The sequence below is a fragment of the Camelus bactrianus genome, chromosome 11 (assembly GCF_048773025.1).
Source record: "Camelus bactrianus isolate YW-2024 breed Bactrian camel chromosome 11, ASM4877302v1, whole genome shotgun sequence".
NCBI classification, from domain to species: domain Eukaryota; kingdom Metazoa; phylum Chordata; class Mammalia; order Artiodactyla; family Camelidae; genus Camelus; species Camelus bactrianus.
The window spans coordinates 41,371,520-41,398,240 of record NC_133549.1 but is presented as its reverse complement, the minus strand read 5'-3'; the positions used below and the strand labels follow the sequence as shown (position 1 = coordinate 41,398,240).

Sequence of the window (26,721 nt, the reverse complement as noted above, 5' to 3'; positions counted from 1 at the left end):
CCAGCAAGAAGTAGAAACGGCTGGTCCCAGCCCTCCTGGACTTGGCAGGAGCGTTGTTTACTAGCCCGGGCTACAGCGTGTGCTGGGAGGCAGGGCTGGGCCGGGCTCTACCTGAGCTGATCATGGGGGAGTGAATGTGTTCACTACACTGTGCCTGGAGAGGGAATTAGGAACTTATGTGATTTCAAGACCAGAAGCAACTGGGGGAGAGGAGCTTCATGCTCCTGCGGAATATCAGGACCAGTCCTGTGTCTCTGAGAGAATCAGAGACAGAGTTTAGAAAGCCAGAAACTCCAAATCAGCACGGGTAACAACTCCTCCTAGGAGACTAGAAACAATGGGCTGGGGTTTGTTTGGAAGGATTTGCCTGGCCCCCCGGGATGGGATGAGCTGTGCAAGGGGGGAGGCATCCTAGGAGCTATACTCTCTGCAGGTCCACTGAGTCACTTTCTAGATTGAGTTAGCTTTGCTGTTTCCATCCGTCTTCAGGGAACAAGTTCAGTGAGTGAAATCTCTAGGTCTGCAGAGGAGGCTGGAATTGACTGGTCACCATTCAGCCCGGGGTAGACAGCAGTGAATAGCCTGAAATGTCTGTAGCAACATATTCCCCTTCAAACCTCAGACGAAGAAGGAGACTGTGGACTCCCCATCCCTCCTCATTTTCTCTGCTTCTCTCTGCCCCCAGTCCTGGGGCTTTGGCTTGTGATCACAACCACTATCCTGATGGCATTTCCTCCTTACTCTCATCCAGTTCCCAGTACGGCCTCCCCTCCTGTTTCCAGCGCCTCCAATGATCCAGTGGGATCCTACTCCATCAACGGGATCCTGGGGATCCCTCGCTCCAATGGCGAGAAGAGGAAACGTGATGAAGGTAGGGAGGAGGGAAGAGGCTTGGCTTCTTCTGTGCATGCTTTGTCCTTGGACTCAGAGCTCCGGTTTCGGACCGGCCTCGCAGCTGCTCTGCTGTGAGATCAGTTTTAGTAGCAAAGCCCAGGTCCCCCCACTGCCCTGCTGGCTCCTGGAGAGAGGGAGGCGGGCTGCTGGTGGGGCCATCAGCTTCACCATCTGCTCAACAGCCCCAACCGCCTCACCTTCTGCTAGGATTCACCCCCAATATCCCTGTGGGTTGCCAGGAGGAAGAGCATGAACCATGTACTGTGGGAAGGTTTTGGAGGTTGGGGGACAGCTGGTTTCTGACCTGAGGATGAAAGGCCAACCTGCCTTGTCCTCTCTTGATCCCAACCCATCAGGAGATGCTGGAGTGATGTCATGCACAGCTGACCCTGGTGTCCTTTCCCTGTAACACGTGGACCTTGTGCCCATTAAAACCCACTCAGGGAGCTGGGTGTGGGCCTTCTCTGCTCTTCTCCATTGGGAGAGACATCATCCAGGCTCCTCTCTGGCCCTTCCTCTCATTCCCTGTAATCCCTCAGGTGCAGCCAGCTGTTAGACAGGAAGTTCAGGGTTGAGGGGGATGAAGAGAAGGAGGAGCAGGGAAGGGAATCAGAGGAGAGAGTGGTGGTAATGACTTGGGAGAAAGAATTTTTCAAATAACATTAAGGATCCCTTGGTGACCATCTGGTTCTCTTCTGATGCATGAGGCCAGGGCACCGTGCTGGCAGGCCCAGAGACAAGAGTGGCTAAAGCCTGCTTCCTTCCCTGATCTTATGGTCCTTGCTGGGGTGGCAGTAGCCTCCCAGTCTAGGGAGGGTGTCTGATTTTAAGGGTATTTCCCATGAAATAGACAGAACCCTCTAAAATGAACATAGAGGGGATGAATATATATCCCATGGGTCCAGACAGTCCCAATTTATGCCTTTGTCTCTGCATCTTGGCCAGTCAGCATCTCCTTTTTCTCTCAAAAATGTCCTGTTTGGACAACAAATCATGTGGTCATCCCAAGCATAGACAAGCCCTTGATTGGGGCAGCTTTGGAGGGTAAAAAAAGAGAGAAAAGGGACAAAGCTGAGATTTCCTGGGCCCCGGCAGAGGGAAAAGAGAGTGTGAGAGCCCTGGCCTCTAGCAGAAGGGACAGCGAGTAGGAGAGGCCTGGGTCTGGCAAGACAGTGATGACCTGGGCCTGGCCTCCTTCCAGAAGCCCTAATGGCCTCGTTTCACAGGAAAACAGCTTGTCTGGCTCTATTTCTCCTTCTTCCAAAATATCCAAACCCATTTGGCTGCCACGGCCTTTGCCACTCACTAAATTTCATTGTGGTTGTTTTGGCGGCAACCACTGATGGGCAGGGGGCGGCTGTGAAAGGGCCTGGGTCTCAGTTCTCCCTGGGGGTTTCCCACACTCAGGCCTTCACCAAGTCCTCTGGCACCCTGAGTGGCCTGGAAGATTCTGCCTCAGACCCTGAGAATTTCTTCTTTGACCACCAGCACCTGTGAGATGACCAGGGGCCGGGGGAGGTCGAGGGACCCCCTTTGTACTCTCCCTCATTGGTCTGCGGCTGGGGCAAAGCATGTCCTCTGCTTTCTGGGCTCCTACGGTCTGTGACAGGAGGCTGGGGTAGAGAGGCACCAGCAGGAGGCCTTGGCCACCCCGAGTCGGGCCCTGCTGGCCCAGAACAGAGCATTCTCCTCTCTGAGCAATTGATCACACCCATTGTTTCAAGTCAATTCAATTCACTGAACCCTTTCTGGGCAACCATTGCAAGAAAGGCTTGGTGCTATAGGATCCCAAAGCAGAACAAGATATGATTCTTGTCCTTAAGGAGCTTACAGTCTAGTGGGGCACGTAAAACCCGTGAGCCCAGAGAGCAGGAAGGCCCATCAGATATCTAGATATCTATGTCGTGTTGGAGGTCTGGGCTGCAGGCCATGGGAATGCAGAGCAGGGAGGGAGTGAACCTCCAGGCACAGCTGCTCTTTGAGGAGGAGCCTGAGGGATGGACCAGGGGCATGATGCAAAGACAATGGTAGTGTGAAATTCTATCCCATAGACTCAGCCTTGTGACCATAAGGTATTGTGGTGAAAAAACCCAGGGCGCTTTGGCTGAGATGAAAGGGCATAGGGGACCTCATGGAGGGAAGGCTGAGTAGAGGGTTAGGGTCACAGGCAAGCAGGCCAAGACAGGACCATATAAAGACTTTTTCTAGGGGGAATGAGGAGCCATTGAAGGTGTCTGAGCAGGAAGGGAGAAGAGCAAGGCTGAGTTTGGGAAGACACTCCTCCAGCAGGACCCTGGTGAGCGGGGAGACAGCTCAGGTAGCAGTGAATTCTGAGTGAGAGATAATGGCGGCCTCTGAGTTTACCCTTCCTGCTTAAACACTTAGCCCTGGGCCTGACCAGGTGGCAAGAAGGATCAGAGACCCTACTTCTTTTGTGGGGGGAGTTCTCTCTCCTCTTGACCAACCACAGACCAGAAGGAACAGTCCTTCCTTTGGTGGGGGCCTATGAGGAATTTCAGTTCTCCCTGACCCCCCTCGAAACACTGCTCCACCACACACACACACACACACACACACACACACACACACACACACGCACACACTCACACACACTTGATCAGTCGGACAAAGGTGGGAAGGGAGAGGGAAGGAAAGGAAAGGCAGAGCAAAGGCAGACCTTTCGCAGCCTGTCCCCCCTCCCCCAACTCTGGGTGCCTCCAAGCATCCAGGCCCAGTTTGCATTAGGAAGCAGCTCCGATGATTAAGAATAGGGGAGATAATTATGTGTCAAGATGATGTAGCCCAGCTCGGCAGGCAGCCGGGCCAAGGTAGCTCGGCAGCTGGCAGGCCGGTCGCGGGCGGCGGCCGCGGGCACGGGCTGCACAGACACCCAGGTGTGTCCTTCAGCTCCCAGGCCAGCACTGCCGGCGAAGCAGAACACTGACTGGGGGCCCAAGGAGCGCCAGCATGGGAACTGGGATGCATACAGAGGGAGTAGGCCCCAAGGGAGTGGAGAGGCAAGTCTTCCCCCAGGAGGACCCTGTGCCCCTGCCAGCCTGGCCCTATTTTGGCGCCACGCACTGGGGCATCTCCCTAGAAGTGTCATGCCCCGGGGGCAAGCCGTGAGCCTCTCTGTCCTCAAGGAAGCCGCTCCGGCTTCTGCCTCTGGGTACAGTTCGGCCTATTCTTCAGCTCTAACAATGTCACGGTGGTGGGCATTAGCGAGGACAATCACTGCAGTGTGTGCTGGCATTATCGGAGACAAATCTCAGCAGTAGTTACTGGTGTTCACAGTGATAATACCCAGAGCATTATTGGCATTGGCACTCAGAATATGGACAGCGTTATTAGTATCTGCAGAAATCAGATTTGGGGAGACATTACTAAAGGGCCGATCAGCTGTGACTCTGGGGAAAAATGAAACTGACGGTGACTATGAGCCTGCTTGAGATGCCCCCTCATGCCTTGGCCTTTGGAAGAATGGGAAAAATCCCCAGACTTTCCTTTATGAAAAGTACTAGTCAAGAAGCTTTGACTCCTCTCTCCCCCTAAGAGTCCAGGAGGTCCCAGAGTGAGACAGGTAGACAGACCGGGGGTAGAGAAGGAAGTTATGTCACGAAGCACCCAGCAGACAGGCTGTCCAGCAGTCTGAGAAGGTAGCTCCCCATTCAGTTCCCCGCTAAAATCTTTGCTATCACCTCTTCTTAGCTACAAGTATGGGTGGGTATATTAGGGGCCTTTGAGGGAACACTGCTTCCCTGAATGTTGCATGCTTTCCTTATGTGGCTGCAAGAGGGACTTCTGTAATTTTTCAGGCTGAAAGACCAAAGTCCTTTACCTTCACCCAGTTGCTTTCAGCCGTGGCCCAAAGCATTGCTGTCCATCAGAGGTGTTGAAGCCCAGAGCAATTACATAACTTGTCCAAAAATCCAAATGAAGTCATATGGTCTGAGTCTTTTGATCTGTGTGAGGGGAGGTGTGTTGATATCATCCTTTGATGTGTGGGATTGCAGGGAGCTGTGATTTTGCATTCCATTAATTAGGTGCACAATGAATTGTGCAGTTGAGAGGTGCCAAACCAGTGCAGTTGTGCGTTTGCAGGCAGGGCGGGCTGCAGGGCTGCAAACGGCCAAGCCCTGTCACTGCCTTTAATCGCTCCCTTCTGCTTTGGATGAAGCCATAATTGCAAGAAGCGGTTTATTTCCTTAGTTAGTTTTCCTCCTAGACGTCCCCTAGTGTGTTGCTCAGGTTTGACTTGGAGCAAATGAGGGGATTGGGCTGTGGAAAAGAGTGGCATCTGGCCCGTCTAGGAGCCCTGGCTTCCCACAAGGAAGAAGGATTCAGGGTGGAGGCCAGCAGGCAGTCCCCAGGGTGCAGTGGGGATGGGCAGCATACATCCTTGCGGAAGGGCTCTGTAGGGAGGCACAGCCCTGTTGGAATCCTAGTGCCTTGGGCAACTCACTTAACCTTCATCAGCTTAGTCTTCTCATCTGTAAACTGGAGATGGTGATGGCACTGACTTCATGGGGACTGTGGAGAGGACCACCTGAGATCACAGATATGAAGTGCTGAGCCAACTCCATCCTGGAAGATGGCTCGCTGTGTGTCTCGGAAGGAGGGCGTAATCAGCAGGTTTATGTTTCAAGGGGAAGTGAAGTTGTGTCAGAAAGAAAGTTTTGGGGGTCCAGACTCCTTCATCTTGTTGCAGCCCCTTTTAAGCAGGGCAGCCTAGGGAAGCTGATGCTGGGACAAGCCAACCTGAATGGGACCAGGGCACCAGGGGAAAGACATCAGCCTCCCCTATGTGATTGGGAGGACCTTTGTCCATCTGTGCTGGAACATTTACTCTGCAGTTACCCACTAGGGTCTCCACAGGCATTTTAGATGTGTGCAGATAAATATAGGACCCCTTCTTTTCTAACGTGGAGGCGTTCCTTCCTCTAGCCTTGCTGTGTATTTCCGCTCCCACATACAAATGTATTTATTTACTTGGGAAATGTATGTTTGTTTTATGGACATACATGGGCTTTTTTACTTGGTTTATGCAAATATGGGTATTGCGTGTTTCTACCTTTCTGAGATCTTGGGGGAAAGGGAATGGGGAAGGCTGTGTATTGGACAGGCACACAGTTTTCTGGGTAGTGTATACGCTCAATGGTCAAATGTGAGGAGGTGCATGTCCACATCCCTGTCACCAGCTCCAGGGAGCAGGGAGAGCTAGAAGCCAGGCCTGGGTGTGCTAAGTTTCCATGGTCCTGAGGCACAGGTATATATAAAGAGTTTGGCCCAAAGGGCGCTTTGTCATCACTCTGCATTCTGTTCGCAAACGGATAGGCTGTCCTGAACCTGCCTCCAGGGGTGGCCTGGGGCCTGAGGCAAGGGAGACTGAGGCTGGGAACCTTTACACCCTCAGGCTGTGTGAGAGTTGCTGACTGGAACTTTTGCTGCCCTTCGAAGAGGAGCCTGATCTCCCAATCTCAGGGCTTGCCCCCCCAGTCTTTGACTCTCCTGTCTTTCGCGATCTCTCAGTGTCTGTCTGTCTCTTATTTGCTCTAGTCGAGGTATACACTGATCCTGCCCACATTAGAGGAGGTGGAGGTTTGCATCTGGTCTGGACTTTAAGAGGTATGGGGGCCAGAGGGAACACGGTGCGGGGGCCAGGGGTAACAGCTGGGAGGGGGTGGTTAGAATGGGTTCTCAAGGACCAGAAAGCAGAATAGGAGAAGGTGGCTCAGGCTTCCACTGGGAAACCAAGAGACTAATGGAGTCTCAGGGCTTGGCTCACTCTGCCATGGGCCACTGCCGGGTTTTGGGGCTAAGGCCCCGTGGCCTGGAGGGTCAGACACTCAGTGGTTGGGGGGCACTTTTTCCAGCCCTTGGAAAAACAAAGAGCAGATCGGGTAGTAAAACAAAAGCAAAGGAGACCTGGAAGCACCTGACAGCCCTAATTCATCACGGCCCAAGTTTTTTCCTGTGTTCCCATTATATTTGTTTGTAAAAGTGGAAATCAATTTTGAAGGTAATTTTCTGGAAAGAATGGAAGGGAGGTGGGAGGGCCGGATAAGGCAGAGATGGTAAAAGGAAAAATTTAGGCCAGGCACAGCCCAGGGGCAGCTCTTGGCAAGGTGAAAGAAAATTGCATATTCAATCTCCATCCATGAATCTCCCTCACTGCTGCCCGCCTCCTGCTTGAAAACAATGAAGGCTTTTTCCCAACGCTGGGCAGGGCCTCGGTATCAGCCTCACTTTAACTTCAGGGTCATTAATTCCCTGATTATTGAAGGAGAAGAGAGGGTTGCAGCATCGTCGATTCCAAAGGCACACCCCCCCCATGTGATCAGGCCCTGGTTGGGGTGGGGTGGGGGGCAGCCGGGGTGAGGTGAGGTGTTGTTGCAGAAGAGCAGAGGGGTGGGAGGGAGGAAGTGGGGAGCCAACCGGACTCGGGGGAAGGAAGCCAGGAGGAGGGTAGAAGGCAGTCATTACTGCATACCTCTGTTGTGTTGTTATTGCAAATTAAAAGTAGCATGTTCCACTCCGCAGCTATCTTTGGGGAGGGAGGGGCACCGAGGGAGGTGGGGGATCTTATCATTGCTTCTTCAGCAGACCAGCCGTGGTGTCACCGTGTGAGGTGACATTTGAATTTACAATTCCGCTGAGAAAAGCCATTAATTCACAAATTAACATTTCTCCCTCTCCCTCTCTCTTTAACACTCTCTCCCTCTCTCACATGGATGTGCAAGCAATTGAAAAGACAAAGGAAATAGCCTTAAGGAAGAGACTTTACTGCTAGTCTGTCTGTGCTGAGATTGCTCCCCCTGCTTCCAGATAGATAAACCAATTACCTGAGCGGCTCTGCTCCTGGCCGCCCGCGATCACCTCCTTTTGTAGGCTGCCTCCATGGCTGGATTACACTCGCTGTATCTCATTAATGTAAACCAGGCATGCCCTGGCCACCAGTATCTCTTCCCTGCTGTCTTTCTGGAGGGGCAGCAGAGGAGGGCTGGTGTCTGAAAAGGCAGGCCAGGAAGACCCCAGGGAAGAAGAGGCGTTGCCACTGGCCAGCTGCCAGGCCTGGGGAATTTGGGGACTTTGGGGACTTTGGATGCCTGTGGCCTGGGCCTGTGGTCCTGGAAGAGGCTGCTGGGGGGAGTCTACAGGTGAGGGCTCCTTGGTAGATTTATAGGGGGCGGACATGTAGGGGCAGAGGCTGGAGCCAGAGCCTGACTCTCTTGGGCCCACAGTACCTGTTCTCTGTGGCCTTTTGGTCCTGATGCGGGGGCTTGGCAGAAGCCAAGAGGGATGTGAGCGTTCCCTGCATGGGAAAAGAAGAGAGAAGTTTCGCCGAGTCTGCACCATTTTAGTGGGAGAGGATACAGCCTGAAGGAGCTGGGAAGGGTGCCGAGGAGGGCCCAGAAGACGAGGGGAGGTTGCACTATGTTGGATAAACAAAACGAGGTTGCACTGATTCCTTAACCTAAACCCAGCACTTGGGCACAGTTATGTCTGTTTGCCACTCAGTCCTTAAACACATGCACACACACACACACACACATTCCCAGCCATCCGATTCCCTTCTTAGAGAATACCCACCCACCCAGGAGTGTGGATCTGGGGTGCTGTGCTGTGCCCTCAGACCTCTGAAGTGAGCTTCCATCATGGGCAGGGCGTCGCAGAGCCTTTTTCTGCTTTCACTCTCCTCCAAGATCTAGCCAGGCACTGAGAGGAGACAGTATATTGGCAGAGGGAAGCCAAGCAAAGTCTGACTTTCTCTAAGGAAAGTGCCTCTGTGGATTATTGCTAGAATTAGATGATTTCACACATACTGTACTACCTAGCACAGGTCACAGACACTGACCCTCAGGAGGCAGGTCCTTTGAGAGTCCAGAAACCAAGTCTGCACGGAGGTAATCATCTGTCTGGACAAGTGCCCAACTTTACATGCATTAGCAAGGCTTGACCTATGTTCATTTTCCAACAAATATTCAAAACCTGGCTAATGTCCACTCTAGTCCAAGAGAGAGCTAAAGTTCACAGGTCAGCATTCACTAAGACACACAGCCCCCCAAAATCCACTTATGAACACACATTCATTGTTTTGATTATATCTTCCTAGTAACCTGGGAAATGAGACCGTTCATACCTGAAGGGGGAGTTTTTCTATCTTAGTTGGATCACATATTTTAGCCAAACTCTCAGGGAAATGTTGGCTACGAGCCTGTTGAACCCCAACCAGGTCATTATACAGAGGTAGGTTTACGACCTTCACCTTGGGCCCCGTGCACACATGGACTTACTTTTTTCTGTGGGGAGGTTCCAGGGCTTAGCCATGGCTGTGTGTAGCTGACATAGGTGCATGAATTTGTACATAAATCCCTGCATTTATACCAGAGATTGTGGCCAAGTTATTAACCACCTTAGTTTCCCTACCTGATCATGCAGCTGTGGATGAAGTTTTATTTGATTGTTGGAGGAAGTGTGTTGTGATTTAGCACAAAAGAGTACTTTTTTTTTTCCCTAAAGTGCCAAAAAGTCAGAGTAGCTAGGTCGACCCCACTCCCCAGGAGAGAACGTACAGATTTGCAGGGCAGGGGCCTGTGTGTGACCCTGCACCGCTGGCAGTCAGGGTGAATGTAGCGCAGTGTTTCAACTGTCTCAGCAGACGCCTCGGGTCCTCCCCACCCCTGAGGCTGGGCGCCCCGTGCATGTGTATGCACACCCATCTTGTCAGGAAAGGTCTTCACCCCCTCATCTTCTGCTTGGCAACTACCTTCCAGCCCTGCAAATAGGCATCGTCCTCCTCCCACCGTGGGCAAGGGTGCCAAGCGAGAAATCCGCTGCCTCAGCTCTGCCCGTCTCCCCCAGGCGGGGGCTATGGACTCAGGAAGGAGGAGCTGGGCACCGAGGCTGCCCCAGGGTCCCTGCCACTCCCTGGGCACCATCTCTTCTGCAGGCCTGCAGGCAGCTGAGAAGGGCAGGGGCCAGAGGACCCCTCAGAAAAAGGGATGGGGGAGAAGGTAGGCTGGGGCGATGCAGGACTGCTGCCTTCCAGAGGAATGGGTCCCAGCAGCCTCCCGACCATCGCTGGCTACACCAGAAGGGCCCCTCCTTGCTGCCTTCCTCAGGGCCCTGGTGGCCAGTAGGGACCCACCCCATTCTACCCCGTGAGGGTGGGAAGGCAGGGAGGGTTGGGGGGAGGGCTGGGAGACCGATCACGAGCCTCAGAGCTGAGTTGCAGCAGAGCCAGTAATTCAAACCATCCTGACCCTTCGGTGAACCCAAACCTGCTGACCTTGACAGCACCAGACAAGGGAGGCCTCACAGACCTCAACCTGCATGGAGGCCTCACCTCCTCTCCCTCCCTTCCTTGGAGCCCGCAGCCCAGACTCCAGGTGGCTCCTCACTTGGCCGTCAGGTCCCTGGGAAATGTCAGCATCCCTCCCTCCCTGAGGTGCCTGCCCACCTGCCTCAAAGCACCCTTTGTGCTCATCTCCACTGAAGACAAGCTTGTGGGCATCTCATGGGGGTCTTTCTGAGGCTTTCTTCTTTAGACAGAGCTTTTACACCTTGCCCATTCTCCTCCTGCCTGGCGTCATCTTTTTCAGGAGCATTGGCTATAGTGTGTGTGTGTGTGTGTGTGTGTGAGAGAGAGAGAGAGAGAGAGAGGTCTGGGTGCACACAGGGGCAGGGATAAAATGTGATCGAGACAGAGCAGACAAGGGGAGGGAAGAAAAGCCAGAGGAAAGCAGCCCCAGGAACCTGCATTAAAGTAAATGCAGTTTATGAAGTTTATGCTCTCCTCCTGGGGAGAGCTGGAGTCCATCCAACAGCCTCTCTGAGCCTGCCAGACAGCTCCTGGAGCAGAAAGTGTGGGCAGGAGTGAAAGCAAGCCAGTGACAGAGGGAGAGATGCATGGACACGGACACACACACACACACACACAATCTCTCTCTCTCTCTCTCTCTCACTGGCTGTCACAGATCTCCCTAGGTCCCAGCCGCCTGCAAAGCCTGGGATGGAGGAACACAGGAGAGTGTGTTTGGTAGGAGTGACCCTAGGAGCTTCCCTTCCCTCTTACCTCCCGATCCCCACCTCCATCTCCTTTGCAGTGCGGACCACAAACAGCTGGTGGAAGCTGCTCTGGGTGAAGGGCGGTGCAGGTGGTCTTGAGGTCTAGGTAGTAAAAGGGACTGGAATGTGGTCTCCCAGGAACCTGTCTGTTTTCTGATGCTGGGCGTCCATTTTACTCTGGCACTTTGGTCTAGACCATCCGGGTACCTTGCAGCTCCTGGAGACAGCTGCTGGAGTGTCTTAAGGAAAAACCATCAGATACAGTATTTTTTTTTCTGGGAATATGGAGGAAATAAATGGCTGACAAGGTTAGGATATGGTAACTCTCAGAGGGACTTATAAGCAAGGTGGAGTAACTGCCTTTCTAGACTCTTCTTCATGTGCACAAACACATGGGTTCATGTGCATGTTCATTAATAATCTGTAACCTGCACTCTGGCTGGGGTGGGGATCAGGGGGTGTTGGCAACACCCAGCCTCTTGCCTCCAAGACACACCTGGGCTGGGGATGGGCAGTGGGGAGAAATCTACTTCCCACCTCTTCCTGGGAACTCTGTGTCCCTATTCAAGTTCCTCCAGGAGCTGGGACAGAGGAGGACAACAGAGATACAATCATCTGGAGGCAGAGAGTTAAGGGAGGAGAGAGTACAAGGGAAGGGAAAGGATGGCTAGAAATTGCTGATCATGGAAGATGCTCTGGGAAGCCAGGAGATGTGAGGCATAGAGGGAGGCAGCAACTGGCCAAGAATGGCTTTTGCCCTTTCTCTCCCCCTTTTCTCTCCTTTCCCCTCCCTCCTTCCTTGCCTCCCCCTCCTCACCCCTCCCCTCTTCCCTCCACACATCTTTATTGGTTCCGGTAATAGCGTTGATTTGCATGTCAGGCAAAGCCTTGCTACACACACAAAAAGAAAACCCCAGCCGTGGTGGTGTGGCAGTGTCAGCTCTCGCTGTTGTTCGACAGTGTAAAATTAAATTAATAAAGCCCCCAACACAGGAAAACATAACAGGAAATTAATGGCCTTTACTGTCGCTCTGATGCAGTCATTTGCAACCCTGCTTTCCGCACCAAAGACTTCATAAATGCAAGCAGTTTCTCTAAACAAGCATACTTAGAGCGGCCTGGTATGTAATTTTTTGCCTTGCTTGTGTCCTTTGAGCTAACAAAGCCCCCTTCCCTTCTGGCTCCAGAGAGGCTTCCAACTGGTTCTGGTACCCGCTAGAGCCCAGCACCAGGCAGAAGGCCCCAGCCCCTCCCAAGAGCCCAGAGAGGGCTGAAGGAGGACTCAGGGTCCATACAGACAGACCCTCAGCCAGCCCTCCTTCCCTGCCAGCAGCCAGTGAGCCCGGGGCCCCAGCCTCTGCCCACAGGCCAGCAGGAAGGTGCAGTGCATGCTCTCAACCCGGAAAGTTGATCACTCTGGGGAATTCACCCAAACCCACCCAGCACTCACGAGTCCCCTTCCTCTGTGCAGCTGTCCTCTCTCTCCCACTACCTGTTTGCTCCCCACCCCCATCCATGCCTGCTTACCCTCCTGGTTCTTCACACGTGAATCGCGTGCACGTGGCCGGCTGTGTGTGGGCAGTGAGTGTCCATGCCCTTCTTTTCTACAGGTGACTGGGGCTGACTTACTCAAACGGGGAACATAACTGTACTGGCATAATTCTCTGGGGTTTCCTCTTCTCCACTGGTTGGTTAGGAATATGAGGGCCCTAAATGACCATTCAGGCCATCCCTCTGTCCTCTGTCTGGGCAGATTTCCCATAAACCATTTCAGAGAGCTGAGAGTCTGTAGTTTTGCTTCCGTGTGTAAATGGGTGGGATATTAAGCAAACTTACACCGACCGACCCCTCTGGGGATCTCTGGGCCCAAGTTCCCACTGTGTTGGGATACCTGAGAGAAGCAAATAATGCAGGACGTGGATCTCAAGGAAATTACCTTCTATGGAGAGGCAAGGCTATCACAGATTAAACAATAAGCTATTAATTAAATGCTGAACCATGTGGCTGAGCGTTCAGTAGGAATCCGGGGAAGTGGCCATAAGAGCAAGCAGGAAATGGGACTTGAAGCTGGGAATGTCTGAGATTTGGAGAGGCTGTCTCCAGGGACACCTCCCACGTGGAGGGAGGCCAGTGGCTGGGCTGAGAGTGGTGACAAGGCAGAGTCAGATTCTTAAAGATCACCTGGTCTTATCTGCCACTCACATAAGACTCTGCCCTCCAGCAATTCTGCCTAACAAGTCACAGCCCTTGCCTGGACATAGGACACAGATGGACAGTTAGTCACTGTTAGCAGCACTGCCTTTATACTGAGTCAGTTGTGGTGCTGAGGGAAGAGCATGGGACCTGGAATCCAAATGTCTGGATGTGAGCTCCATCTCCACTCCTTACTTGCTCTGGGATGTTTGACTGATTGCCTAATCTCTCTGAATCTCAGTTTCCTCATCTTGAAAATACAGATAATGACATTTACTACATAGAATGGTGGTAAAGATCTTCATTTGATGCCTCCCTTCCATTCATTCCACCTGATTTACTGAGCACCTGGAAAGACACCGGGTGGATTTCAGTTTCTCACATAGTGTGATCCCCGTACTGAAGGGAGGTCCCTCACTAACCTGGTTACCATCTCTGACTTCATTCTTGACAGTTAAAGTCCCTCTTAAGTGAACACTAAACTCGAGAGACAGTTTAGCCAAAGCCAAGTACAGTAGAACCATTGCCATTCTCTATCTGGAGAGTCTACAGCCATAATGTAGCCTAAGATTACATTCGATTTTTTAGCAGCCGTGTCAGACTCAAGCTCATATTGAGTTCCTGGTCAACTAAAACCTCGAGACTTTTTCACATCAATTGCTATCAAGTCAGGTCTACCCCATTCTGCACTTGCGTAATTGATTTTTTTTAAACCTAAACATAGGGCATTCCATTTATCCCTGTTGAATTTCATCTTGTTGGTTTGGGCTCTTAATTCCACCCAATTAAGATCATATGGATGTCTTCTATGTCACCATCCAAGTATTTTTTTTTTTAAAGAGTTATTTTCCCTTAAAATAAAGGAAAGCCACATGGCCCACCAGTGGAGACCTCCTTCCTGGTTGCTTTGGGTACTATTGAGCCCAACAGCTGTCAACCATTTCATTGTTCTTCATCTTGTCCATAAAGTTAGGAAGATTCTCCATGAAATGTTCACATTCTCTGTACCCACAGCATTTCCTTAATCAATCAATTTTTTAAAATCCAATATAAGTTGATGAGCAGGTTGAATGCCTGCTATGTACAAAGCATAGCAGGACTGATTTACACAGGTAAACAGGACACAGTCCTTGACCTCGAGAAGCTTCTAATCTAGTGGGGAGATAGAGGTGCACACCATTGTACAGGCATATGTGATAGATGCTATGATCCAGGTATAAAGTGCTATGATAAACGTAAAAGACGGAGGGCAGTAGCTTCCCACCAGGGCAACTGAGGAAGCCTTGGTGGGGATGGCATTGGCTCTAAGCATTGATAACTAGTTAATGTGCTACAGCTTATTCTTGGTGCGTGCATGCAGACTCCACAGTATCACCACTTTCTTTTCCAGTGCCCACATATTAACTGTGCAATAATTTCTTCTAAAAGATTTCCAGACCCTGATATTAAATGTATTAGAGTGTTGTTTGCATAAGCTTGCCTTTCCACTTCTTTTGCTAGGCAAGAAGGCATTGGTTTTTCACTGCCTTGCCCTCTCATTGCAACTTCTCAAAGATTATCAACAAAAAATTTAGGGTCATATCTACCTGCCCCACACACACCTGAGGTTCTGATATATGAATTATCTGGGACTGGGAGGAGAGTGAACTCAATTGAAATGGTTAAAAGTTACCTGCCTAACTTCTTCCTGACCTGGGCAACTCCTGCTGGTCCTATTTTGAAGATTCTTTCCTTTAATGGAGAAGACAGAGGCAAGCCAGTGATTGAGAAGTTCTGCCTTTTCTCTAGTTTCTCTCTGTATTACCTTGTCTCCCGAGCACAAGCCTAAAACTGCCTTCCTTTTTGTTCTTTCTCCAAACGTAGCTACCCAGGCCTTTTTTTTGTTGTTGTTTCAGCTTGTTCTGAGCTTTTGTCTTCCTGATGGACTCCTGCCACTCTTATATCCATCCCTGGCTATGGTCCCCTCCTTCCATCTGTTGTGCGTCCTTTATAAGAGGAAAGAAATAACTTTAGTTTGATAGTAAGTGTAATACATGCTCATTGTAAAATATTTGGAAGATACAGTAAATTTCTTAAAAAGTCACCCATAACCTCATCACTGAGAACCACTGTTAGAATTTTGGCATATACTTTACAGTCATTTCTCCCCATGTATGTATAATTATATATATAATATATAATTTTTATCAAAATTACAATGATACTACATATGCAGCTTGTGTCTCGCTAGTTTCATTCAACGTTATATAAGACCATTTTCACATATCATTAAATATTCTTTGAAAACATGATTTTTTAATGGCTGCATAATCTTCCACTGTTCAGTGTACATGTCCTTTTAAAATCTAGACTCATCATATTTTAAAGCTTATTCGTGTGCAACAACAATGACTTCCCTTAAGTGCCCTCTCTTTCCACCCCTCCCTACTCCCACTCCCTTTACTTTGTCAGGTTGATTATTTGAGCTTGTGAGGCAGAATTTCATTTTTAGAGCGTCCTGTCCTCATGGAATTATAGTCCCTTCTAGAGTCTCTTGCCATGGGATCATACTGCCTTTCTTTCCCTCAACACATAGCAGTTTGCTTTCCTCAAGTCAGATTCTGCCCAACAGAATCCTTCCTTCACCGCTGTCAGCCCTTGATGTGGTTGCTTTCTCCTCATATCCCCAACACTTCCCTTTATCAATTTTTCTTTCTTGGTCAGAATTAAGCATCCTGGACTAGTGGAAAGGGTATGGGAGCTGAGAACCTCAGTCCCTATCCTACCGATGACTAGCTGTGTGACATGGGAAAATGACTCAACCTTTCTGACCTTTTTAAAAAAAATCTCCAAGAAGGAATTGGATTAAATTATCTCCAGATAGTTTCCAGCTATCAAGTGTGATAACACTGAATCCAAAGAAGCAGTTTCCTATGCTGCTTCTTTTTCCTTCTAAAAGGTAAACTGCAAGGCAAGTAAAGAATATGTCAATCTTTGCTTTTGGAATTCTATTTGACAAATTAGGCAACATTTTTTATCACCTACTATGTGTCAGGCCCTGGGCTAGGTTTACAAAAAAGGAAAAAGACGGGTCCCTGCCTTTAAAATAGTCACAGTTTCATGGAGAAAACAAACATTAAAAAATAACTATAACACATATAGATTCCAAACCTGGCTCTGCCACTTACTGGCTGGAGTGAATAATTCGAGGCAAGTGTCCCAGCCTCTCTATCGCTTGGTTTCTCCAGGTTATGAGCTCAACTGCCAGAGGCACATGGCCTGGGTTTGCTTCTGCCTCCTCGATCATTTGTTAGCAGTGTAACCTTAAGAAAGTTTCTGAACCTCTGCACTTCCATTTCCTCACCTGCAAAATGGGGATAATAATAGAAGCTTCGTGCTGAAGTTCCGGTGAAAATTCAATGAATTAATATATGTAAAATTCTCAGGTGAGCGTCCAGTATATAGTAAGCACTTAATGTTAGCTGCTGTTATTTTAAGGATTGAATCAGTGGATTATGTTAGGCATAGCGTCTGATACCATAATAGGAGCTGAATCAATTTTAGTTGTTATTATTTCTACAATAGAAGTTTGGATAGATGGCTACTGGAACACAGAGAAATGAATACTGCTGAGATGGGAGCTAGCAACCCTCTGGTGTTCATCTGAGGAAACTCAATCGAGAAAGGCTCAAGGGACTTGGCCAAGGTCATAGAGCAAGTGACGGACAAGACTAGGATTTCAACCCCTTAGCTGTTACTCACAGTCCAGTGTTATGTTAGGGCCACTAATGTAGTTAGTGTCTCCAGAGGCACATGAGTGTAAATGGGCCCAGTAAGACTGAGGTCAGGCAGGCAGGTAGCCACCGTCTTCCCTACCGTCCTCCCACAACCCCACTGCCTTCCACCCTATCATGTACTCATGGAGCATTTAGAAGCTGGGCTCAGCCAAGGACTGCAGGTTTGCCAGAGCCAGAGGGTTGGGTAGAACCTGGTCTTGCTCAGAGCCAAAGCTTTGGGCCAGGTTTCCAAGGGCTTCTTCAAACTCTCCTCTTGAGCTTGGCTCAGGGTGCCTGGCCAGGGCAGTCTCACGACTATCCAGTGGAAGGAGGAGAGGCAACAGGGAATGTCATCCCATCTTCCTGGACAGTGTTTGCACCAGCTCGTTCACCAGCCCTGCCCTTGCAGCCCCTTCTCAGCACATGGCGACCCTGCTTTCCTCCCTCCTTCTTTTCCTGTCTTCTGCCCTTCCCTCATTCTCTCATGCTCCTTCCCTTTTCTTTCTCCTTCCCTCTCCCCTCTGCCCCTGCCCCTCCCCATGCCATTGATCCTTGCTCTTCTCCCAGTCCAGAGAGCAGCCCTATTCTTCAGCATCCCCAAACTCTCTCCCTGTTCTCAGTCAGATGCGAGGCAGGGGTGGCAGCCCAAACCTCACGGTCCTGCGCTGCCGTGGGGGTGGGGCCGGGGCTGCACAGGCAGGCTGCCCTGAATGACAAGCGGGGATATTGATCGCGTTCTGAACTCAGCCCAGCCGATAGAAGGTAATTAATGACTCCATTTGCCTCAGTACCGAGGAGAACAATTGAGTTTGAAACTGCAACTACTGGCAGCTGGGGAGACTAGGGGCCGGCCTGGAGGTGAACCCCTCAGAGGGGAAAGGTGGTGTTATGGGAGCTAAGGCAGAGAGAAATGGGAGCAGAGGCCACCAGTCAGAACGGGATGGAGCAAAGAGCCTCCACCCTGCCCCCTGAACCCTTGTGTTCCCCGAAGCCCCCCTAGAGGCTGAGGCCCATCACCCACTATCCCCACTTTCTCCACACTTTTCTCTTTTCTTCCCGTATCCTTCCGCAAGATTGCTTCTCCTTAGCTGTGTGGTCATGCACTTGCTTTTTACTCTCCCTCAGCTTATTTCTGCATTGGTAACATTGAACTAATGATATCCCTTCTGTCAGTGTTCTGTGGGGTTAGAGGTAATGTTTATAAAGGGCCTGGAGCCTGCCTAGTACATAGTTAGTGCTCAGTAAATGACAGTGATGATGATCTTTGACAGAGAAGGCAAATTTGATAGACTGGAGAGGCTTAGAGTCAGACATTGCTGTGTTCAAATCCAGCCTTTGGCTACTTACTAGTTGGATAATGTTAAACAAATAATTTTCCTTCTCATCTGAAAAATGAGAATGATAATTAACACCTCATAAAGTTGAATGGATTTAATGAGTGTATGTGGAAGGCCTAATATTGTCAGTTTCCCCATAGACAGGTACATATATGTATTGGGGCTTAGAAAACTGAAGTTAGTTTAGTTCTTTTCTATACTTTAAGAGAATTCCTCTCAAATGCTTAATTCCTACTTCTTGGGATTTTGTGGGCAGCCCCCGTTCATTCCACCTTGATTTTATAGACTTTAATAGCCGTGGTGCCTTCTGACCGAGGAAGTGGCATTATTTCCTTCTGTGTATTACCAACATCCCTCTTAGTCAGTGCACAAGAATTTCTCTTGTCCCTTGCAGTGACTGCTTTGGAAATTCAGGTACAATGTCAACACGCAAGGAAGACAGAACATTTCTGTTTTGCCTCTTGTCTGTAGCTTTCATCCCAAATATGTGGTGCTCAGTGCCCACCACCCTCCCCAAGCCACTGAGACCTCCCTGGACAGCCCTATTCATGATTGGCCAGAGACAGATTCTAGCCTGGGATCAGAGAGGTAGGAGGTAGGGCTCTGCTCCAGGGCAGCCCAGGAATAGATGGGGAGTGACAAGGCCACTTGTGAATGAGGAAATTATGTCTTTTTGTTGAGGAGTAAAAGCCATTTTTATTCATGATGCTAGAAGTGGTATGTGCTTATGGTATAAAGCCTCAACCATGAGACAAAACTTAGATGAGCAGGAAATAATTCGCTCATGATCAGGAAGTAACCACTGTTATCCTGTAGTTGGCTCTCCTTCCAGTCAAGGTGATCTTTGGTTTTACAATTCTCTTCTTTTGCATGGAGAGCATGGCCCCACTGCTGGAGCGCAGGCTCTGCATGTGGGCAGGGCAGGCGGGCAGCTGCAGATTACTGCTGCGCAGGCTACAACTCTCCACGGGCACCTTCCCTGCACCAGGCTCGCTGGTGGATATGCCCCTGACCTACCCTCCTTTACTCTGCACTTTATTTATTCTGAGCCTCAGTTTCCTCACCAGTTAAGAGGGGTTTATAATCCCCAGCTACCTTGGAGAGTGATTAGGAAGTCCAAATAACGTAAGGGCTGTGAAAGCTTTTTGTTAACTGCTAAGCAAATATGAAGTAGTCAGGGGAGAAGACAATATGAGCCTTTGTTCCCCTTGAAAGAATAATCTACGTCAAAGTTTTAACTCAGCAGTTTGTTTAATTTAATTAATTTATTTATATCCTGCCTCATTCTGAAAAGGACTTGGGGCAGCTTGCTCTCCTTGAGAGTGCTCATGCCGTCATGGACAAAGCACCTGGAATGGGCTCCAGTCCCAAGAATCCTCCTACCCAGTTGTGTGACCTTGGACTGGTCACCTCCCCTCCCCCACCTTACTGCCCACCCTGCTAGTTTTCATTACTGTAAAATGAGGAGTTTGGACCAAGTGTCCCCTCATCATTCTGGACATAGTCTGGGCTCAGCCAGCTCAGGGATCGTAGCCAGCTCAGTGTAGGGAGGATGCAAAGCAGAAAAGGGGGGATGCTGGGAGGGTCCCGGGTGAGGCCACATGGCCCTCAGCTGGGTCCCCTGGGTTTGGCACCCAGGCAACAGAGTGAAATGATGTGGAGGGTAGGCTCTGGAGTCAAACAGACCTGAATTCAAATCCTGACTGTCATTTACCGGCTGCATCGTCTTGGATAAGCTACTTAACCTCTCTTTGCCTCAGTTTCCTTATCTTTAAAATAAGTATCACAGCAGCTACCTCACAGGGTTGTTGGGAGGACTAAATGGCATGTAATAAGCTCTCAGTATTGTGAGTTGCCAGCGCTGGTGGCAGGGCAGGGGACAGCAGAACAGGACTGAATCCTCTATGTATGGAGACTGACTAGCACGTGGTCCCTTCCTTGCTCTGGCGGGGGAGGGTCCTACTAAACCTACAGCAACATTTTCCAACCTCAGTCTAAAACAGTGGCCTGAAAGTAGGAAAGGATAGTGGAAATCAGAATTGTTCCCGAAAACCCAGGACATGTGGCACAATACTCCAGCCCTCTTCTTGGAGCCCTGACGAGGGGTAGAATCGTTGTCCATTAAGGTGAAGGCCAAGGGCCTCCTCTGTCATTTAGGAAAGGCCTTCCCTGGAACCAACTCCCACCATGGGCAGATAGACCCATTTTGTTTGAACCCTGCTGTGACCAGGGCCTTGGTGAGGGGAATCCAATGTAGGGGCTATCTCTGGGCCCCGTTCTCAAGCAACCTCTGCCAGCTGCCTTAGATGGCAGATCTGCAGCTCGAAGGTTAAGTTTCATTCTTAAACTGGGAACACAGTTTGCTCTGTCCCTTGGGTCAAAGTACCATAGGCAGTCAGGAGGCTGTTGGTGAGTGTGGCAAGGGCCTCCTGTGGACCAGAGTCGATGCTGCTGGAAGCTAACAAGCAGTAGGGCAGGTGAAGAAGGGGTGTGAGTCTACCCAGGGGTCTGCTGTGGGTCTCCTCACATCCTCTGACAGCTAGGGATGTAGGGGATTTGCCTGACAAGTGACTGGGTGCCCTGGGGTGCCAAGCCAGTCAAGTGGCTGGTCTGGAGACCTTCTGCCAAGGGTCTGGCTTTGAATGCCACCCAGAAAAGCCTCATTCATTTGTTCGTTCATCATTCATTGGGTATCAGCCCTACGCCCTGCTCCATGCCCAGCACTGGTGCTACAGAGAGGCACCGGTCATGGTTCTTGACCACAGGGAGCTCCCAGTCAGGCTCCTTGGCACAAGGGGGTGGATGCTAATCACTCACACACTTTCCTTCCTGCTCACTTTGAAGCCTAGATCAACACTTGTTTCTGCCTCCTCCTCCATTTTAGCCCAGCTCTGCCAGAGAGCCCTCCAGTGTCTGGGCCTAGAGGGCTCTCATAGCCCAGCTCCAGTCCCTCTCCCTTGCGCCACCTCTGAGACTGTCCTTGGGAAGCCCCACCCTGAGCCCTCCCGCTCCTTCAACTTGAGGAGGTCCCTACAAGTGGTTGGCATTGGCAACAGCTTCATTTTCTCTCTATTCTTTAAAAAATTTTTAAAAAATCGATCTCTCTTCAATTCTCTTCCTCTATGTTCTCTTTTCTTTTCTGCTCTTCCTCTACTCTCGTCTCCTTTCCCTCCTCCACCCCGACCCTCCTACCCCACCCTGACCCACGCCCTGGACTGCTCTCCTTATATGGATACCCAGGCTTCCAGGAAGGCAGAGCCAGTGGTTTTGTTCCTGTGGCAAGTGCCCTCAGCCCAGCCTGTGATTCCCGAGGCATCTGGGGTGGGATGCTTCTTCCCTTTCTCCCCCCGCCCCCCTTCTGCCCTGCCTTTGCCTCTGGGCTTGCTCCTTCCCTGAGCTTCTCCTCCCTGGACCTCTGAGCGCAGGCTTCTCCCAGCCTCCTTCCCTCACCCCCTTGCCGCCCTTCCTCTTGCCTTCACGCCGCCTTTCCTTCTCTAGCTGAGGGAAGGGCGCCACCCTAGCCTCTGGAGAGAGCCTGTGAGAGCCTCTGGGCCCTTTGGCTGATGTGGGGGGCACTGCCTCCCTGTCCCCTTCAGTAATGCCACTGCCCTCTCCCTGCCCCTGCGGCTCTCCTCCCTGTTCCCCAGAACTTTCTTTGTCATGACTGCTGCCTTTCCCATCTCCGCATCACCTTGCTTCTACTTTGGGGGGTTTCCTCATGCCTCCTGCAGCCTCTCCTGCTCCTGCTTTCATCACCCCGTTGGCTTTTCTGCTCCTCTGGCACCTTCTAGCTCTTCTTCACCCCACCCCCCTTCCTTCTCCTCTTCTTTCCTTTCCCCGCCTTCCCTGGCCACCTCTTCCAGTAGCTACAGGCTTCCTTTTACCTTTCCTTCCTCCCTCCCCCTTTCCATCAAGGCCTCTGTAACCTGCCTTATCACCGGGGCCTGAGTATACAAAAAAAATAAATAAATAAAAAGGTCAGTGAGTGGAGGGAGCAGCAATAACCCCTAAAACAGTACTATCAGTGGAACATGATTGATCAATTGAATTCCATAGCGGCTGAAAAATGTGGGATTAAGTAGTGTATTATACGCACAATGAGTTGAGGCATGATGTTCATTTCAAGTTCATTTCGCCGGCCTCTGCCACCAGATCAGGCAATCAATAGGGGCAGCAGATATCATATATCACCTCTCTGCGGGCTGGGGAGAGAGCACCATAATCTCCCGCAAATTTAGAGTGACAGATTTGTCAAGATCTGAAGGGCCCCTGAATAAATGAAGGAAAAGAGACTCCTCCAGCCAGTGACCTGAGGACAAAGCTTCAGTTCAGCCCCTACGTACACACACACACACACACACACACATACACACACACACGGGCTGAACCAAGCCATACACAGACATATACACAAATCGACACAGAAGTATAGTAGGAGTCTCACCACACATATGCACACACCCATGCACATAATGTGTGAGCACAGGCTCACAGACAAATGCTCTTTTTTCCCCAGGACCCACTGGTGACACTGTAGTAACCACACACAAAGACGCTTGCTGTCTTCCTCAGCCCCGACAGCAGGGCTTCCCCAAAAGGTAGGAGGACTCCAGTGGGAAAGAATTAGACACAATGAAACATACCAATAGCTCCAAGGGGTGGAATGAGGAGGATGGCACATCCTTGAAAGAGAAGCAGGCACAGGAGAAACCTGGGGGATGGGGGCTCAGGCTCCCCATGCAGTCACACACGGACACACACATCTTTTCGAAAAGGTTCTTGCTCTGTCACTTACCCATACCTGGACACTTATTCATCTGGATGTTTATACGTGTACAAATGCATTACACAGAAAATACACAAAAGGGAAAAATAAATGTGTCACACCCTAACTCATAGAGAGAGATACATACACTCCTACGACAGAAAATCATTCTAGAGGCTTACACAGACAAAAACACGACAACCAAGTTTTGTGGCCAGAGGAACCTAGGAAACATGGAAATATCTTCAAGGCTGTCCCTGTGTCTGTCCACCTCGGACGTGCTCCTGGTCTTCATTTCTCTCTTTCTCTTTCTCTCTCTCTCTCACACACACATGCACACAACACACAAACACACACACACTGTCTTTGCCTTCCCACCCCTTCCAAGATGGAGTGAAGACAGGAAGTCCCATTAGGAAAGCAGACCCCCTTGCTCCATCTGGGAGGCCAGCAAGAGAGGATGGCTGCAGGTTGAGGTTAATCAATATGTAATATTTTCTATGGTCTCCTGAATGATACTGTACGGTGTTACTGTATATAATGCAATATTGATTATATCATATCGTATAATCACATATAAACTGATATATATAACAGTCCCAGAGGAACACCCTGGGGCCTACAGCATGGGCTGGCCCCAGGTCCAAGGCTCCCTGGCTGGTCTTGGGCTGATGGAAGCCAAGAAGTGGCCAATCTGTGGCTGGGAGGACCCAGCTTTGGGCCAGGGGAGTTGCGAGGTCGGGGTTCAGGGAGCGGAGGCAAAACAGGTACTCTGGAAACCCCAACGGACCGGATGTGGAAGGTAGGGCCAGGGAGGCAGGGGTAGCAGAGTGGGGAGGAAGCCTGAGGAGAGCAGTCTGCAGATGGGACTGGCCTGCAGCCCCAGGGAGACAGCACTTTGTGGCACCGTCGTGGCTTTTCCTACACGGGGGCAAGTCTTAGCTCCCAGTGGAGACCCACAGGAGGAACTGGGTGTCTGGTGGAAGCCTAGCCGGGGTCCAGGTCAGGGACAGAGGCTGAGAAGTGTGGCCCTGGCACAGCAGTGGTCTTCAGTCTCTGCCCAAGTTGGCGTTTTACGCTCACGTGCCACCAGCTGTCCTTTTGCTGCAATCTCAGGCCTGGCCCAACGCGAGCAGAATGCCTCTGCTTAGCCCTCAGAGTCCCTCCTTCCTCAGCGGTGAAGTTAATTACTTCACCAAGTCTCCATGTAACACTCAGCCTCGGAGATTTGATGATTTTCCACCCTTAGAGTCAGTGGAACTGAAATTCATCTCAGAGCCCAGTTCAATTCTCCACAGGCTTGGTAATGCCAGCCCAAGACACCCAGCTCCTCCCTCAGGATGACCCAGGCTGGGGAGAGAAGGGGTTCAGGAGGTAGCCATGCCCTGGGGATACAGCCTCTAGGAGCCCCTCTGGCTCCACCTCTGCCTAGTCCTTCCCACCCTACCCTATCCCCCTACCCTCCAAGCTGTGACAACTTCTTCTCTTCCCAGGTCATTCAGAGGCTCTGGCTCCCTCAGCCAGGTCTCTGAGGCATGGCCAGCCCCTGGGCCAGCACTTCCAGTCTCAAAGCTGGGAGTAAGGGTTCCAAGCAGGGATGCAAAGCCTTGGGTGCCGAGCCAGGTGCCCACCCCCTTTGCCCACTGCACTGCTCTTTGCCTCTGCTGGCCTGTGCTCATGTCCCAAGTGTCCATGTGTCCTCCAGATGTGTCCGAGGGCTCAGTCCCCAATGGAGACTCCCAGAGTGGCGTGGATAGTTTGCGGAAGCACTTGCGAGCTGACACCTTCACCCAGCAGCAGCTGGAAGCTTTGGACCGTGTCTTTGAGCGTCCTTCCTACCCTGACGTCTTCCAGGCATCAGAGCACATCAAATCAGAACAGGTGAGGAAGGAGCTTTCTGCTTGCATAGATGGAAAGGGACTGGGCAGACCAAGGCCTCTGGGGGATGTGCATACAGGCCTGCCACGTGCACACCCAGCATTGCACATGCAATATAGGTGTACTGTGTGTACACTGTGTGAACACGCTCACATGAGGCCATTATAGCAGAGCTAAGAAAAATCATCATGGTATGTGATAGTTAGAAATCATAAGGTCTGGGTATGATTGTGGCCTTAGGTAAATCTTATCCCTTTCCAGTTTAAGTCCTATCTTCAGTTTTCCTGTCTATAGAATGAAAGGCTTGGATGTATGATCTGACAGGTCCCTTCCAGCCCTGCCATTCCGTGCTTCTGGTATAGAATATTCAGGAATGTCACTTGCCTAAATGTCTCCAGGACCCTATAGAAAGTCCATGTAAACCTGGGTTGCTCCTCTTGCCCGTTGGTGGGAGGTGAGCCCACTGTGCCTGCCTCCTGCTCCCTAATCCAACTGTCCAGTGTGACCCTAGATAGGCTTACAGCCTACGCCTCAGAGTCCATACTTCCCACAGACACAGCATGGGACGCAGCCCAGGACACACTGGCACAATACATAGCGTAAAAACACCTCTCCTAACTCCCCACATCTACCCGTGTGCATGTGTTCACACACCACCACCACCCACCATCCATCCCCCCTCAACCCACAGGACTCACAGCACAGCCCTGTCAGCCAGGTGTGTGGTCCCCCCAGACTATCAGCTCCACACACCTCCACGCCCAAGTCCACCCACACATCAGGATCACCCCTAGTGCACACGCCGCAACACGGGAGCACACACCCCTTCCCCCCACACTCCGGCTCAGGCCAGGCCCACAACTGCAGCGCAGCACAGCCTACAGTGCTTACACACGCGCGCGCGCGCGCGCGCGCGTGTGCGCGCACCAGCACAGCCCCACGGGCTCCGTGCAGCAGAGTTCCACTCTAGGACTCCAGCAGTTCCCAGCCATTCGCCTTTCTCCCCGCCCGTCCTTTTATCCCATAAGCTGTTTGTCTTCATAAAACAAAAATCAAAAGTCTTTTTAAGGTGCCCTGAGCCATAAACCAACAAAGGAGGAGCCGGCCGAGGCGGGCAGCTCTGTGCACCCTCCCTGAGTCCCCGGCTGTATTACAATGAATAACCTTTATTTACTTTCATTAGACTATTAAACACCAGCACAGTCATTTTTCCCCCTGAAACTCGGAGCAGGGCCCATAAAGCAAATCCGAAGCCTAATTGAGTTCATTTTAATTTCTCTCCGATCACAGCGAATTACTCTGGTGATAAATCAGGGGGCAGCTTCACCCCCAGTAGAAGGCCTAATTTGCAGCTAATTACAAAACTGATTTCTACAGGAAGATCAATACGAGAAGGAATTGGAAATGACGAGGCAATCCTGTCCAGCCAGGGAGGGGAGGGGGCCCTCTGGGGGGGCCAGGAAGCGGAAGGGAAAAAAACGGACCCGAAAGAGCAGAAAATCAGTTTTAATTTAACGTAATATTAATCAGAGCAACTTTTCCTGCTTTGTGCGGGCTCCTGGTCGGCCCAGCTCTGGGGTCTGGCTTGGCGGTGGCTGCAATAAAAAGGCAATTACCCGAGTGTTTCGGGCAGGACACCCTTTCAGAGTCAATGACTGGCCCCCTCCCACCCTTCTGTTAGCCATGTGGACTCTCCCCCTCCCCAATTTCATACCCCACTGCACAGGCAGAGAGCGAGGGGCCTGTGGGGCTGTCTTTGTTTGTTTTTTAAAAAGGGGCGCCAGCACCCGATCAGCCAGCCCAGCAGTGCCAGGCTGGAGGCCCCCCTAGG

General features: G+C 50.9%; 1 protein-coding gene across 5 annotated transcripts in view; it reads left to right on the top strand.

The window, feature by feature from the left end:
• PAX2 (paired box 2) overlaps positions 1-26,721 on the top strand; it is an 80,918-nt gene that overhangs the window by 34,236 nt on the left and 19,961 nt on the right. For 3 of the 5 annotated variants that reach the window (XM_074373762.1, XM_074373760.1, XM_074373761.1), the window contains exons 6-8: positions 752-871; positions 6,451-6,519; positions 24,718-24,893. In XM_074373762.1, the coding sequence (XP_074229863.1) occupies positions 752-871; positions 6,451-6,519; positions 24,718-24,893 (365 nt within the window). The remainder of the gene's footprint in view (positions 1-751; positions 872-6,450; positions 6,520-24,717; positions 24,894-26,721) is intronic. The other 2 variants (XM_074373764.1, XM_074373763.1) reach the window with 1 other exon arrangement.